A 17889-nucleotide genomic window follows, 5' to 3' on the forward strand; every position below is an offset into this window, starting at 1 on the left:
CTATTCATCCATCCACCCACCTATTCATCCATCCATCCACCCACCCACCTATTCATCCATTCACCCACCTATTCATCCATCCATCCACCCACCCACCTATTCATCCATCCACCCACCTATTCATCCATCCATCCACCCACCTATCCATCCATCCACCCACCTATTCATCCATCCATCCACCCACCCACCTATTCATCCATCCATCCACCCACCCACCTATTCATCCATCCACCCACCTATTCATCCATCCATCCACCCACCCACCCACCTATTCATCCATCCATCCATCCACCCACCTATTCATCCATCCATCCACCCACCCACCTATTCATCCATCCACCCACCTATTCATCCATCCATCCACCCACCTATCCATCCATCCACCCACCTATTCATCCATCCATCCACCCACCCACCTATTCATCCATCCATCCACCCACCCACCTATTCATCCATCCACCCACCTATTCATCCATCCATCCACCCACCCACCTATTCATCCATTCACCCACCTATTCATCCATCCATCCACCCACCCACCTATTCATCCATCCATCCACCCACCCACCTATTCATCCATCCATCCACCCACCTATTCATCCACCCACCTATTCATCCATCCATCCACCCACCCACCTATTCATCCATCCATCCACCCACCCACCCATTCATCCATCCATCCACCCATCCACCCACCCATTCATCCATCCATCCACCCACCTATTCATCCATCCATCCCTCCCCCCACCTATTCATCCATCCATCCATCCACCCACCTATTCATCCATCCATCCATCCACCCACCTATTCATCCATCCATCCCCCCACCTATTCATCCATCCACCCACCCACCTATTCATCCATCCATCCCCCCACCTATTCATCCATCCATCCATCCATCCAACCTTTTATCTATATTATCTATATTAGAAAAGAATTTATGTTCCCTACATAGTGCACTAGATAGTGTACTAGATAATAGACTTATGTTCCCTACACAGTGCGCTAGATTGCGTATCAGATAACGTATTTAATACGCGATCGGGGAAAAAAGTCTGTGTCGCCTGCATGCGTGTGTGTGTGTGTGCGCGTGTGTGTGTGTGTGTGTGTGTGTGTGCGCGTGTGTGTGTGCGCGTGTGCGTGCGCTCTTGGCCGCTCTTTCTAGATTCCGGGAGATTTTATCTGACTTGCGGGCATCAGGGAGCCGCTACGTATATGCGGAGACTCCTGGAACTTCCGGGAGACTTGGGATGTCTCTATCCATCCATCCATCCATCCATCCATTAGGGCTGGGGCGATATGGATCAAAAATAATATCTCGATATATTTTAGCTGAATGGCGATATACAATATATATCTCGATATTTTTTCATCCCATAGGTAATAACAACAAGACACTTCTGAGACAAAGCTACATGTTCCAAATACTAAATACCAAACAATTTTACAGGCACTTTTATTAATATTCATGCTGGGGAAGCTTCACACAGGAACTATTTTTCCTTAAAAAAAATAAATAAAAAAAGTTTGCTGTTTTCTAACGTCTCGCCTGTTGTGTAATGTGAATTATAAATATATTGTCTGGCCCTTTAGGAATGTTAAGTGCACTATAGGGTGCAGGGAGCGAGTGTGTAGGGAAGGTATCGGAATTTATCTGATCACGACCACCTACAACATCCAGTACAGAAATCACTCCCCATAATGTTTGATTTTTACAGATAGAGCGAATACATGCACATCACATACACAAACACACGAGTCAGAACAACAGGAGACGCACCGTTACGTTATTATTACTTTCTCAACACGTGCATACACTGTTTATATATAAAGTAAACACGTGCGTGTCAGCGCGTGCATGCGCTCGTGTTTGTTTATTTTGAAGTGAAAAACGAATGAAGGTACACGGAGCTGGAACCTTTTGTCTGGACTTGTTTTTGGCATTCTCTACAGAATACATTATTCTGCTGCTCATCTGACACTTTGAATCCTTTGAACCTATCCGATCTATCTATCTATCTATCTATCTATCTATCTATCTATCTATCTATCTATCCAACCTTTCATCCATCCATCTAACCTTCCATCTATCCATCCATCCAACCATCTACTAACCAATCCATAAAGCAATTCATTTCTGCTTTATCGATCCATGCAAACACACACCCATCCTTTCATCCACCCATACATTCACTCGCCAATCCATACCTACATTCATTTCTACTTTCATACCTGTCTATCCCTCCACTAATCCCATCCATCCATCCTCTCATCCATCCATCTCTCCACCTACTCACCACTCCATCCCCTTATTCATTTATGCCTCAATAACTCCATCCACCCACCCATCCTTTCATCCATTCCTCCACCTACTTACCAATCCATACATGCAAACACACACCCATCATTTCATCCATCCATACATACACTCACCACTCTATACCCTCATTCATTTATGCCTCAATAACTTTATCCATCCATCCTTCCATCCATCCCTCCACCTACTTACCAATCCATACCTCAATTCATTACCTCCAAACCTGTATATCCATCCACCAATCCCATCCATTCCTCCATTCACCAAGCCATACCTGTGTTTATCTCTGCTTCCATACCTACCTACATCCACCCATCCCTCCCATCCATCTTATCCCTCCACCTACTCACCACTCCATACGCTCAATCTTTGCATCCATCTGTCTGAAAACCTCGTGATCTCTCTACATAGACGCATTTCATGTCGTCCCACACTCCCGAGAAGAAGGCATGTCTAAATTCTTAGATTAGTGTGTCTAAATAATCTGCCTCATAAGTTTGATGTCTTATTTGAATCCTCTCTACTGAGGCAGCAGGGCAGCTCACTAGGTTTGTAAACAGATCCCATATTGACACCCAGCTCTCTACTCACCCACTCACCCGACACCCATCACCGCTGTACTAACGTGCAGGATTACGAGTAAACGTTGTGGTGATACCGGTGTGAACAGGTACTGACTTGTCGTTCTCGATGGCGGAGACGAAGCTGGTTTTGAAGTGGCCGGTGGTGAGCAGATCAGGAGTGGTATGACCCTGGAACAGCAGGCCCTGTTTAGTCATCTTCACCAGGATGATCCGCACCAGCTCGCCCATGTACATCCCGCTGATCATCTTTTCAAAGCTGCACACACACACACACACACACACACACACACACACACACAGAGAGAAAAATTCATGTCCTTCAGTATAATGGGTCACTAGACTCTGAGTTGCATAATTCACAAAGTATTCAGGCTGGCACTAGAAGGCATAAACCAAAAGTATGTGGACACCCGACCATAACATTTAGAACCATGGGTATTACTAGGTATTGCACACCACCCTAAGCAGCTATAAGAGCTATAAGAGCTATAACAGCGATAACAGCCCACACTCTTTTGGAAAGGCAGTTAACCAGATTTAGAAGTGTGTCTGTGAGAACTTGTGCCTATTTAGTCAAGACATTTTTATTTATCCCAAGGGTGTTTAATAGGGCTGAGGTCACTAAAGTTCCTCTTCGTCAAACCTATCAAGCCATGTCTTCTGTCCACTGTTGGACCCTTCTATCCACTGACGAACCATTCTATCTACTGACAGACCTTTCTGTCCACTGTCGGACCCTTCTGTCCACTCTCGGACCCTTCTGTCCAAACTCTCGGACCCTTCTGCCCAATGTCGAACCTTTCTGTCCACTGTCAGACCCTGAACCTTCTGTCCACTCTCGGACTCTTTTGTCCACTGTCGAACGGCTTTGTCCACTGTTGAACCCTTCTGTCCATTGACGAACCCTTCTGTCCACCGTCGGACCCTTCTGCCCACCGCCGGACCCTTCTCTACACTGTCAGACCCTTCTGTTCACTAACGGACCCTTCTGTCGACACTCGAACCTTTCTGTCCACTGTCCGACCTTTCTGTCCACTGTCCGACCCTTCTGTCCACTGTCCGTCCCTTCTGTCCACTGTCCGACCTTTCTGTCCACTGTCCGACCCTTCTGTCCACTGTCCGACCTTTCTGTCCACTGTCCGACCCTTCTGCCCAATGTCGGACCCATCTAAACACTGTCGGACCCTTCTGTTCACTGTCGGAACACTTCTGTCCATTGACAGACCCTTTTGTCCACTCTCGGACCCTTCTGTCCACCCCACTGTAGAACCCTTCGGCCCACTGTCAGACCCTTTCGACCACCATCAAACCCTTTTGTCCACTCTCGGACCGTTCTGTCCACTCTCTGACCCTTCTGTCATAACATAATAGATGAAGAAGCTGCTGGTAACGACCACACACCAGATACCACGTGACTCCTTCAGACGAACGGTCATAATGTTTTGGCTCGCGACACCAGACGCGCTCGCCTCCCGACTGGTGACTATTTTTACTCGAAGGCGTCTCGGGTTTTCCTCTCGTTCACCAAACATCAAAGTGCTGATCATTAAAGCTCCTCAGGATCTGATACATGCTGTTAGATGACAGATGCACCAGGAAATGTAATCTAGTCACTTTAAAATCGAGCGCCTTTAATGTTCCGATTCCGACGTTTTGTTTCCTGCCTTTGATCCACACAGGCTGAACTCACCACAGTCCGTTCTGAGAATACTGGCACCCCGGAAAACATACGAAACCAGTTTATAAACATTATATTTCTGCTTATTCTTTTGATCTTTCATATAAATATAAACAAGGGTGTCACAAATCTCAGCTGAGTGCCTATACATACAAGCAATGGGAGGGATTCCTTATAACTGCTGCAGTTACGACCTCTACTGGCTGATCGATGGCACTGCACAAAGACGGTGAATAATGGAGATCAGTGCGCGATACGGATCCTCGTATGAACCAATCAAGTGCAGGTAAAAAGGAGCGGTCAGCTACTGTGCAAGGGGGGGTGTCCAAGGGGTGTGTGATAATTACAGGTCAGGAGTAAAAATTAGGGGTAAAAACTAGATCTCATTATTAAAAGTGTATTATGATTAAGCACAAGTGTATTAGATGTACAAGTGTATTATGATCACGCTGCTCTCAGTGTATTCCTGCACCGCATGTGTTAAAGCATCGACCAGACAGCAGAGGTCACTGTTGCGGCATCAGTAGAATAGAATAGAATTGAATGCCTTTATTTGTAATATATACGTATACAGACGTACAGTTTAATGTTCTTTCTTTGTGAATCCCAGCTTGTTTGGAAGCTGAGGTCAGAGCACAGGGTCAACAAGTGGCTGTATGGCAGAGCTGGGATTCGAACCTTTCAATAGATAGCCCAAAGCTCTAGCCACTAGGCTACCACTGTCCCAACCAGCCTCCCCTTTCTTACTGTCCTTTTACATTAATAATTGGGTCTGTTGAGGGCCTTGGCACAGCCAAGACTCGAACCCTGGAACCGAGTCCTATCCCTCGACCTGCACATGACGTGCTGCGTAAACACTACACGCCTCGTCCCCGTCACTCACAGCTGTTTGCCCGGGTTCAACGAGCCGGCGTCGATCTCGCGGTCGAAATCGGTGCGGATGTCATCCAGGGCGCCGTCGTCCCCGAACGCGCCCCACTCCATGTTCACGCACATACGGCCCTCGTCTCCTTCCACCAGCTCCAGGTTCCTCATCTCCTCCATGTAGCAGGCGTTCGTCCCCGTACCTGCATCAAAATACATAAAACATTAAAAAACGTCAACAACGGTTCCATTTCTGAGACTAAATGACCGAAACACAAACTATTGGAGGATCGGACAGAGTTTCTCCTCACTGCTGCTGCAACAGCGACTCCTGCTGTCTGGTTGAGGCACCAACAGAAGTAGAGGAGAAACCCTTCGGACCCTTCTGTCCACTGTCAGACCCTTCTGTCCACTGACAAACCCTTCTGTCCACTGTCAGACCCTTCTGTCCACTGACAAACCCTTCTGTCCACTGTCGGACCCATCTGTCCACTGTCGGACCCATCTGTCCACTGACAAACCCTTCTGTCCACTGTCAGACCCTTCTGTCCACTGACAAACCCTTCTGTTCACCTACAAACCCTTCTGTCCACTGTTGAACCTCTCTGTCCACTGACAAACCCTTTTGTCCACTGTTGAACCTCTCTGTCCACTGACAAACCCTTCTGTCCACTGTCGGACCCATCTGTCCACTGACAAACCCTTCTTGTCCACTGTCGGACCCATCTGTCCACTGACAAACCCTTCTGTCCACTGTCGGACCCATCTGTCCACTGACAAACCCTTCTGTCCACTGACAAACCCTTCTGTTCACCTACAAACCCTTCTGTCCACTGTTGAACCTCTCTGTCCACTGACAAACCCTTCTGTCCACTGTCGGACCCTTCTGTCCACTGTCGGACCCTTCTGTCCACTGACAAACCCTTCTGTCCACTGACAAACCCTTCTGTCTACTGTCAAACCCTTCTGTCCACTGTCAAACCCTTCTGTCCACTGACAAACCTTTCTGTCCACTGTCGGACCCTTCTGTCCACTGTCAGACCCATCTGTCCACTGACAAACTCTTCTGTCCACTGTCGGACCCATCTGTCCACTGACAAACCCTTCTGTCCACTGTCGGACCCTTCTGTCCACTGTCGGACCCTTCTGTCCACTGTCGGACCAAACCCTTCTGTCCACTTTCGGACCCTTCTGTCCACTGTCGGACCCTTCTGTCCACTGTCGGACCGAACCCTTCTGTCCACTGTCGGACCCTTCTGTCCACTGTCGGACCCATCTGTCCACTGTCGGACCCTTCTGTACACTGACGAACTCTTCTGTCCACTGACCAACACTTTAGTCCACTGTCAGACCCTTCTGTCCACTGTCGGACCATTCTGTTGAACGCTTCTGTCCACTGTTGGACCCTTGTGTCCACTGTCGGTCCTTTCCGACCACTGTCGGCCCCTATGTCCACTCTTGGACATCTCTGTCCACTTCCCCTCTAGAAGAAGGTCGGCGCAGTGGGATATTCCACTAGCACACCAGCTCTGGGATTCATCGAGTTCGAACCTCAGCTCCGCTACCGGTCGGCTGGGCGCCCCCTAGCAGGCAGCAGATAGAATTGGCCAGTAAAGCCTGCTGGGTGGGAAAAGACCGGACAGAAAAGAGGGTGGGGTCTTCGACACCGTTTAAGAACCGTGTACAGAAGTGGAGGGACATTGAGGTCAGCGTGTGACTCTCCGTACACGAGACTGACCTCACACACGAATCGACCGTAGTACGGGCGAATAAGAAGGGGTCGGTGGGGGCGTTTATTAGGCAAATATACCCTCCTCAAACGAGACTGGGGTCTCCAGGAGCAACAGAGGACTAACTGGCTACGATAAACTGGGAGAAACGGGGAAAAACGCAGAAATAAAATAGCAAATTAAACTGGTAGAAGGTCGAGGGTCAGAAATCTCTGCGGTGACTAACCAATGATGAGGCCGATCTCGCAGTGATGGTCGTCAAAGCCACAGGTCATCATGGTGCCCACTGTGTCATTGATCACCGCAACGATGTCGATGTCAAAGTCCTGGTACACAAGCAAAAAAAAAAACATCACAGTTACTGGTTTCCATTAGAAATAAACACACACACACACACACCCACACACACCCTATCCATGGTAGGGCTTCAATACCTCAATCTCCCGTAGACATGTCTGTGTAGACGCCCAGCTGGTCGATAGAGCGCCTAACGTACAGATTAACTTTGAGAATACAATTACTGACTGTAGCCCATCTGTTGCTCTGTATGCTTAACCCCCCCTGCCCCACCTCTACTCCACTAATAATCCAAAGGGACCCCAACAGGACCCCCACTGACCTCTAAATTGGACGGTGGACCATCCTGAGCACTGCAATAAAACTGCTATGAGTGTTCTAGGTGCAGCAGTGTTGTTGGGATTTATACCTTATATAACAATCACCACCCATAGGCCATTTCTTGCAAACTACTCACTCACTCACTCACTTTCTTAACCGCTTATCCAATCAGGGTCACGGGGGGACTGTTTTTGGACTGTGGGAGGAAACCGGAGCTCCCGGAGGAAACCCACACAGACACGGGGAGAACATGCAAACTCCACACAGAAAGGACCGGGACCGCCCCACCTGGGGATCGAACCCAGGACCTTCTTGCTGTGAGGCGAGAGTGCTACCCACCGGAAGACTAGGCATTAAAATGTCTATCAGGGTTCCAATTCATTCCAGTGGGGTTAAACAGGATTGAGGTCCAGGCTCAGACGACCAGCGGTGATGAAATGGTGTCGGTTCTCACCCCTCTCTTCTTGATGGCTTTCCTCAGCAGGCTGACCACATCTCTGCCCTCCACTCCACTCGCTTTGAAGCCCTTGGTCCAAGACACCAGGATGCTCTGTAATGAGACACAGCCACAGTTTAGTTTATGCCTGGTTCACACTACACGATTTTTGCCCTGATTTTTGCTGGGCGACTGGTCGGCGCTAGATTTAACTCGGCTCTCGATCACTATGTGTGAACTACTCAACAACACCATCCAAGCGGCTCGACCGAAGAGAGATATCTAGCTTGTCAAATATCTGGATCTGAGTCGCCCGACTGGCAGTGAGTGCGGTGTCGAACAGCCGATGAGAACGCAAGATACGGTGTGAGGGGAAACGCAGGGGAGGAGTGTAAACAGGTGGGACAGGGGCGTAATATAGTTTATATCAGAATACATCAGCACACACACAAGTTTTACAGTATTTCTGACCTTATCGTTCTCTACAAAACACCCATGCTGCATTGCAAACAATATTTATTAACCTCCAACTCACTATAGAACAATCCATGCTGGTCGCGTTGCCAAATCCACTCAGATTCATTTATTTTTTCTCCTTGATTTTACACTGCACACATCAGCGCACAAACTTTGATCTCTCGCTACTTCTTGACGTGCATTTTTGGACGTGGTATCATTAAACCCCTCGTCACTTCTCGTGTTTGTTTTCGTGACAGAACGTAGTTTGGGAGACCAGAGAAGCTCGCCTGCGATTCCAGTTGGTGATAGATGGTGTAGTGTGAAACCCCCTATCGCCGATCAGTCGTGTAGTGTGAAATACACACCGACTTGAAAGAGATCCAGTCGTGTAGTGTGAACCTGGCATTAGTCAGAATTCGCTCTACTTAAGCTGTTTGGAGACGGACCTTACTTTTTTTTTTTTTATAACGTCCTTTACTAGCGCACAAGCAATATCACAGCCAAACATCACGAAGCACAAGATGTATTTAATGGATTCATAACTTCATCCCAGCTTTACGGCTGAATGTCGGTTCTGTATTTGAAGAGTCAGACTGGTGGTCGATTGATTTCTCTCTCTGTGTGTGTATGTAGACTTTATTCAGCGCTCAGCGTCTTTCATTAAAGTTTTAAAGACCTTGTGCCTTTACAATCCAAGCAGTTTTTGAAGGGAACTGAGGTAAAAACGTATATATAACGTCCACTTATGTACAAACACGTCAGACAGCACGTCCGTTCCCAATGGAGCCGGCTAATTGCGAGAAATTCGATGCGGAGAAAAATGAATGTAGTCGCGTGAGATGAAATATCTGTACGGAAGGTCAAAACGTTCAGCAGTGTTTCACAAACAGACTTTATTTCATTCGTTCGGTTTCTCTGGAGGCGTTCTGAGGCTTTCAGCTCAAACCTTGGCTTGTTTAAGATAGGAGAATAGAACGCTATAGATCGCTTTTATGTCGTGTATACGTGCACACGTGTACAGTTCAGCGAAATTCTTCTTCTGCACATCCCAGGTTTTTTTGGAAGCTGGAGTCAGAGCACAGGGCCAGCCGTTGGACGGTGCCTCCGGAGCCGACAGCGTTAGAGACCTTGCTCAAGGGTCCAACAGTGGCCGCAATGGCAAAGTCAGGATCTTCCGATTGATAGATCAAAGTTCTACCAGTTAGAACTGCAATAAACCCTAATCAAAGTGTGAATCTGCATCAGATCCAGGGTTACAGCTCCACGTGTATCTGTGTTTATCTGGATTCTCCTCCCTGTTTCACTTTTAAACTTGTGTTACAGCTCCAGCTTCTGAGAAATTATAGAGAATCAGAATCAGCTTCTTCTAGAGTCTAAAACGCTTCTGGTTGAAAATGAAGCTTAACGTGGTTTAATGTAGTAAAAGAAGGAGACAGGAGCACTAAACTTCTCTTCATTATTACTGCTCATAAGTTCCTCCACTAATCACATTCCTCACTCGCTTTTTTACTACAAAGCTTTGTTCACGTTTTTAGCGTGTCACATCAAACAGTTCGTCTCATTAGAGGAGCTTTGGAAAGGTCAGCGGCAAACTGAGTCAAAGTTTAATCAGGTGAACTTTATCATAGGCATGTTCATGTTAGATTTGGATGTTCACCAGGTATTTCGATGACTTTCCCCAGATGCCAAATATCATTAATAGAACTCCTGCGTAGCAAAACTCCTCCAATCAAGACGGTTGGTCTGACCAAGACATGATGACGTAAGCAGCGTGGTTGTATTTTCATTTGAGGACCTACATTAGAGAATGGATTCGAATCATTTTGCAGGACTTGTGAGCATCACACAGTCAGTAAGAAGGTCTGTACATGGACGTTACCTGGTGGATCAAACTAGAAGATGAACGTTTTACTTACTTTAAAGTTCCAAACTAAAGTTCTGGAGAAACCAGTAAATCATGATGGCTGAATATTTTCTCAACACTGGTGCACTTCAGCCAGCGACTCCATCAAGCCTATTGAGTTAGCTGATTACTCTGTCGCGGTGGGCCTCGCTTAAAACCACTTCAAACCGTAATGAGTCCATCACCATCAATACCGGAAAGAGACGATTCATCTGGTGTGGTGTGGTGCCGACAACCAACTGGGGCAGAAACGATGGGGATTTTGGAAATGTGCACCATTTCCTCCCATTACAATAAAAGCTGTGCTAGTTAGCAGAGCAGAGTAACACAGATTCAGCTGATTCTTTCAGCCGCTGGTGTTCCGGTCCTGTTTGAGAACTCGTTGAAGGAAGGAAGCCGGGGATTTAAGTCGACACTGAGCCAGCGAAAAACGCAGGAGGTGATGATGATGGTTCTGTTATTACAGAGTGCAACCACAGCATATTGTGAGAAGTTAAAAAAAGAATGGACTAGCAGCTCTCCTCGCTCTCAGATCTGTTCTCATCCAGAGTAAAGAAGATCGTCCAGAGTAAAGAAGATCGTCCAGAGTAAGGTAAGTAAGATCATCCAGAGTAAAGAAGATCGTCAAGAGTAAAGAAGATCGTCCAGAGTAAAGAAGATCGTCCAGAGTAAAGAAGATCGTCCAGAGTAAGGTAAGTAAGATCATCCAGAGTAAAGAAGATCGTCAAGAGTAAAGAAGATCGTCCAGAGTAAAGAAGATCGTCCAGAATAAAGAAGGTCGTCTAGAGTAAAGAAGATCGTCCAGAGTAAACAAGATCGTCCAGAGTAAGGAACATCATCCAGAGTGAGGAAGCTCGTCCAGAGTGAGGAAGCTCGTCCAGAGTGAGGAAGCTCTTCCAGAGTAAAGAAGATCGTCCAGAGTGAGGAAGATCGTCCAGAGTAAACAAGATCGTCCAGAGTAAACAAAATCGTCCAGAGTAAACAAGATCGTCCAGATCGTCCAGAGTAAACAAGATCGTCCAGAGTGAACAAGGTCATCCAGAGTAAACAAGATCGTCCAGAGTAAACAAGATCGTCCAGAGTAAACAAGATCGTCCAGATCGTCCAGAGTAAACAAGATCGTCCAGAGTAAAGAAGATCGTCCAGAGTAAAGAAGATCGTCCAGAGTGAGGAAGATCGTCCAGAGTAAAGAAGATCGTCCAGAGTAAACAAGATCGTCCAGATCGTCCAGAGTAAACAAGATCGTCCAGAGTAAACAAGATCGTCCAGATCGTCCACAGTAAAGAAGATCGTCCAGAGTAAACAAGATCGTCCAGAGTAAACAAGATCGTCCAGAGTAAAGAAGATCGTCCAGAGTAAAGAAGATCGTCCAGAGTAAACAAGATCGTCCAGAGTAAACAAGATCATCCAGAGTAAAGAAGATCGTCCAGAGTAAAGAAGATCGTCCAGAGTGAACAAGATCGTCCAGAGTAAAGAAGATCGTCCAGAGTAAACAAGATCGTCCAGAGTAAAGAAGATCGTCCAGAGTAAAGAAGATCGTCCAGAGTGAGGAAGATCGTCCAGAGTAAAGAAGATCGTCCAGAGTAAACAAGATCGTCCAGAGTAAACAAGATCGTCCAGAGTAAACAAGATCGTCCAGATCGTCCACAGTAAAGAAGATCGTCCAGAGTAAACAAGATCGTCCAGATCGTCCAGAGTAAACAAGATCGTCCAGAGTAAAGAAGATCGTCCAGAGTAAAGAAGATCGTCCAGAGTAAACAAGATCATCCAGAGTAAAGAAGATCGTCCAGAGTAAAGAAGATCGTCCAGAGTGAACAAGATCGTCCAGAGTAAAGAAGATCGTCCAGAGTAAACAAGATCGTCCAGAGTAAAGAAGATCGTCCAGAGTAAAGAAGATCGTCCAGAGTAAACAAGATCTGTGCTCTGAGCCAACTGTCAATCTCCATTATGTTCCGGCAAACGTCCCACATAGGTAAAAAAAGACCAAAATGAATTTCTGATACCTATTAAGACCCCTAGGTGCATTATGGGACAGGTACTCTCTAGCCAGCCCATCTTACAGCACTTCTGATCATTAAAACCTTCCGAGCCCAAAACAAAAACATAATAACATATGGGGGGAGGGTGGGAGGGCACATCCCCCTATAGTTTGAAATTCTCGAAATGCCAGCAACCCCCAAAATACTGATGTAAAAATGATGAATAAACATAATCCACTCACTAGCTTTGTGTAATTTTAGGATCCGTCCGTGTTCCCACCCACACACACACAATATTGCGCTGATTAACTAAGACATGACAACAGGTGAGGATACCATCTATAAAACGTTATTTTTTGCACGTGTGCGGCGTTTTTGACGTGTTTATATTCGGCGGCGTGTTCGTGCTGTGAACATGCTGATGTGCAGTAAACGCAGACAGTTGCTAATTCTGTGCGTGCGCTCACGGTCGCGTCTATAAGTGACAGAGCGGGTGATGACAGGTCGCCGAAACGTTTCCCTGTTTCAGTCTCACATTTAAACTGTGATTTCAGTCACGTCTCTACCTCGTTCTCCTGGACCGACGAGGGACTGCGATTACGTGTTCTACACAAGAGACGCCGTGTACAGCACGGGTTCCTGAACCAGGAGTCTTTGTGTGACGCAAGATCTTGTAACGCAACACAAAGACGTTTAAGCATTTGTGAGTTTGAGTGTGTTTATCTCCGCCATGTCACAGCAACTGTATCACAATCCAAAATATTCACAGTGAAGGTCTGAGACCTCTAGTGAAAATGCATATATATTAAAACCACCTCCTAGTTTCTACACTCACTGTACATGTTATCAGCTCCACTTACCATATAGAAGCACTTTGTAGTTCTACAATTACTGACTGTAGTCCATATGTTTCTCTACATGCTTTGTTAGCCCCCTTTCATGCTGTTCTTCAATGGTCAGGACCCCCACAGGACCACCACAGAGCAGGTATTATTTAGGTGGTGGATCATTCTCAGCACTGCAGTGACACTGACATGGTGGTGTTGTGTTAGTGTGTGTTGTGCTGGTGTAAGTGGATCAGACACAGCAACGCTGCTGGAGTTTTTAAACACTGTGTCCACTCACTGTCCACTCTATTAGACACTCCTACCTAGTCGGTCCACCTTGTAGATGTAAAGTCAGAGACGATCGCTCATCTATTGCTGCTGTTTGAGTCGGTCATCTTCTAGACCAGGGGTCTCAAACTCGCGGCCCGCGGGCCAGTTGCGGCCCGCAGGCCGATATTTTGTGGCCCCCGACATAACGTCAAAGTTCATTGTTAGTGCGGCCCGCGCGGTTTTCTCACATGCACCTATTTTGCCGAGTCGTTGCGCAACTCTTTACCCTTCGCATTTTATTATTTTTTTCACTTAGCAACGTATTAGCAACGTCACTTGGCTGAAACGTGATTCAGAGCGACACCAAGTGGAAGGAAAATATATCCCGTCAGTCAGTGCAAGGTACAGAGGACAGAAAGGTGTGATCGCAAAAGAAAACGAATTTACCAAGAACAATTTAATAAAAAAGAGCAAGAATTTAAAATATATAAAACAGACAATGCACTTGATATTAAGAATTAAGAGAGGTGAAGTAACATGGACACCAGAGTTAGCTCAGTGGCGGAGAGATTTGGTAGAGCAGATGTAGGATGTAAACAAAAAGAATAAAATCTAGATCACTTTATTTATGAATGTGAAATGCATAAACACCTGAGAGATACATTTAATAATGATAAGAAAAACGAAGTGCTCAAAAAATCTATGAACAATGATAAAATTTTCAAATTCCTCTCAGAATATATAGAAAGGGCTTTCTGAATAATATCCCAAACACTCAGGTATTGGGCAGAGGTGGAAAGAGTACTAAAATATTGTACTCAGGTAAAAGTACTACTACTTTAAATCATTTTTACTGAAATACGAGTAAAATCACTAGTCTAAAAACCTACTGAAGTAAAAAAGTAACTCATTTAAAACGTACTCAGAGTAAACGTTAGTGTTGTGTTAGTAAAAAAAATTTTTCTTACCAATAGGGCGGGGCTCTCCTGTGTAACGCAAACAGGACAAGTGGATATATCTCACAATAGTTGTTTTTAATTAAAATATAATAGAAAAAACATGTTGATAGAACATTTAAAACATTTAGGGATGTGTAATGTGTCATTTTAGTACAGAACATCCCATAAAACATTTTCAAACTGTATAACCAGTGAAGTTGGCATTAATTGTGGATTCTATAGACCAGCCTTCTTTTCATCACCAATAAATATCAAACAACAGTCATAATGCAAATCTCATAACTCAAAACAAGTCACGGTTACAAGTGTTGTGACTTTCACTAAATGACCCAAAGAAAAACTTCAAGATGTAAGACAATTCTGGGAATAATGGATCTTTGAAGGTTTCTGGCAGCAAAGAGTAGGTAAAAGAAGCCTATGTTCTGAAGAATTGTTCTAAACTGTTATTAATAAAGATTGAGAAGTTTGGATCAGTTGTACCTTTGTTTGGAATACCTGAAACCCTTTTTTTGTGGAATACTTGATGCGGCCCAGCCACTCCTAGACTCTACCTCCAGCGGCCCCCAGGTAAATTGAGTTTGAGACTCCTGTTCTAGACCTTCATCGGTGGTCACAGGACGCTGCCCACGGGGCGCTGTTGGATGGATGTTTTTGGTTGGTGGACTATTCTCAGTCCAGCAGGGACAGTGAGGTGTTTAAAATATGAGAATGATCCACCACCTAAATAATACCTGCTTTGTGGGGGTCCTGTGGGGGTCCAGACCATTGAAGAACAGCATGAAAGGGGGCTAACAAAGCATGTAGAGAAACAGATGGACTACAGTCAGTAATTGTAGAACTACAAAGTGCTTGTATATGGTAAGTGGAGCTGATAACATGTACAGTGAGTGTAGAAACTAGGATGTGGTTTTAATGTTATGGCTGATGGATTTCTCGTTTCCTTACCTCGTCTAATTTGTTCTGCTGGCAGGGGAAGGAGAAGGTGAAGCCCAGCGGCAGTTTCTTCTCTTTAATGCCCATTTTGTCCAGGAAATTGGCCAAGCACTCGGCAATGTGGTCAAAGAGCTGCAGACGAGAGACAGAGAGAGACGGGTTAACGAGGGTTAACGAGGGTTAACGAGGGCTAACCAGCGTACCTGATGAGTCAACATTTGTCCTCTGGCCTTTATTTAATTTTACACACTTCATGACTAAACATCAGGGTTTTTTTTATATCAAACACAGTCATGGACAATTTAGTATCTCCAGTTCACCTCACCTGCACGTCTTTGTACTGTGGGAAGAAAACCCACACAGACACGGGGAGAACATGCAAACTCCACACAGAAAGGACCCAGGGAATCAAACCCAGGACTGAGTCCCCGTGCCGCCCAATAACTCCTAATATTAGCTATACACCAAGTATTAGGACGTCCCTTCTAATTATCATTTATATAATATTATATAGTGCAGTTGTAGCCTAGTGGATACGGTACGGGACTAGTAATCGAAAGGTCGCTGGTTCAAGCCCCGCCACTGCCAGGTTGCCACTGCTGGGCCCTTGAGCAAGGCCCTTAACCCTCGATTGCTTAGACAATATGCTGTCACAGATCTGTAAGTCGCGTCTGCTAAATGCTGAAGATGTAAATGTAAATATAAAGGAAATCTTAGGCCTTCGACTTGGCAGCAACAGTTTAGGGAAGGTCCTTTCCTGTTCCTGTGCATGAATAAAAGCTCAGTTTAAAGAAACTCCAGCACCCTGCACTGAACCTTGACCTCATCCAAGCCATACAAACGCTACTACTGACCTTGTACTACTGAATGGGCACAAATTCCCACAGACATACATTTACATTTCCAGCATTATTCAAAGCGACTTACAGTGTAAGCAACTGAGGGTTAAGGGGCCTTGCTCAAGGGCCCGTAGTGGCAACCTGGTAGTGGTGGGGTTTGAACCAGCAACCTTACGCTTACTAGTCCAGTACCTTAACCCGCTAGGCTACAACTGCCATCATACTTCTGCATTAAGTTGAATAGCAGCATTTGTTAGATCTGAGATCACACAGGTGTCTCTCAATCTGAACAGCATTTGTTATTGTTAAAAGCTCACGATCAGGTGTCCGAATACTTTTGCTCGTATGTTGTAGAAGCTGATTTACCAGTTCAGGATGCATCATCATCATCATCACCCCGAGCGCTGAGACACCTGGCTGCATTTTTAATTAGGGTGGAAAATAACCTGCAGCTTTCTAAAAACGACGTGTGTCCTCGACTCAGCGCGTTCACATCGACTCGTTCATTACCGAGACCTGGATTTCGAATAAACACGGCTAATTAGCACGAGCAGTCGTCTCGACTGCGTGTTTTGCGGTAGATTTACGAAGAAAACAGCGAGAGCGAATAATTGTGGGTAAAAAAAAACATGAAAGTAAAATTGTGCAATCAAAGAACTACGACAAATAACGATTATTAGAGCGTGAAATGAAATATGGACCGATGAGTGTGTTCATTTCTGGAAATACAACCATTATAGAAGCTGAATGGATGCGTGATTCTCTAAATTAGATGGTTTATAAGGTTTAAAAACAGCATTCGACTTTTATTAGTAATTTTCAGATACAATTAAACCTCAAAGATAAATTTCCTTTATTTATTTCACTTATTCCGTGTCCGTTTCACCCCGATTTATCCTATTTAGGGTCGCTGTGGGTACAATTCACTGGGCGAAAGGGAGGAAACACCCCAGACAGGTTGCCAGTCCGTCACAGGACACACCCTCAAACCAAGGGGTGAATTCAGCATCTCCAGTTCACCTGACTGCATATATTTGGACTGTGGGAGGAAACCGGAGCACCCGGAGAAAACCCACGCAGCCACAGGGAGAACATGCGAACTCCACACAGAAAGGACCCGGACCACTCCACCTGGGAATCGAACCCAGGACCTTCTTGCAGTGCTACCCATGAACAGAACTGCAACTACATTTACATTTTTGTCATTTAGCGGACGCTTCTATCCAAAGTGACTTACAGGTATACAGTCTAAGCAATTGAGGGTTAAGGGCCTTGCTCAAGGGCCCAACAGTGGCAACCTGGCAGTGGTGGGGCTTGAACCAGCAACCTTCTGATTACCAGTCCAGTACCTTAACCACTAGGCTAAATCTGCCCTAAACTAAATATTCATTCATTCAACCATCGTCTATTTGACCACCTCCTCTTTACCCTGGTCAGGGTCACAGTGAGTCGCACACACTCATTTGTAGGCGGGGTCTTCTTCAGTTAACCTG

The 17889-nt window shown here is 45.7% G+C and overlaps 1 protein-coding gene across 2 annotated transcripts in view; it reads right to left on the bottom strand.

Annotated features, from left to right (window-relative positions):
- hk2 (hexokinase 2) overlaps positions 1-17889 on the bottom strand; it is a 53428-nt gene that overhangs the window by 19282 nt on the left and 16257 nt on the right. For both annotated transcript variants that reach the window (XM_063018255.1, XM_063018256.1), the window contains exons 4-8: positions 15570-15689; positions 8246-8341; positions 7400-7499; positions 5463-5646; positions 2996-3157 (exon numbers count right to left, since the gene is read on the bottom strand). In XM_063018255.1, the coding sequence (XP_062874325.1) occupies positions 2996-3157; positions 5463-5646; positions 7400-7499; positions 8246-8341; positions 15570-15689 (662 nt within the window). The remainder of the gene's footprint in view (positions 1-2995; positions 3158-5462; positions 5647-7399; positions 7500-8245; positions 8342-15569; positions 15690-17889) is intronic.

The sequence above is a fragment of the Trichomycterus rosablanca genome, chromosome 21, assembly GCF_030014385.1.
Source record: "Trichomycterus rosablanca isolate fTriRos1 chromosome 21, fTriRos1.hap1, whole genome shotgun sequence".
NCBI lineage: Eukaryota > Metazoa > Chordata > Actinopteri > Siluriformes > Trichomycteridae > Trichomycterus > Trichomycterus rosablanca.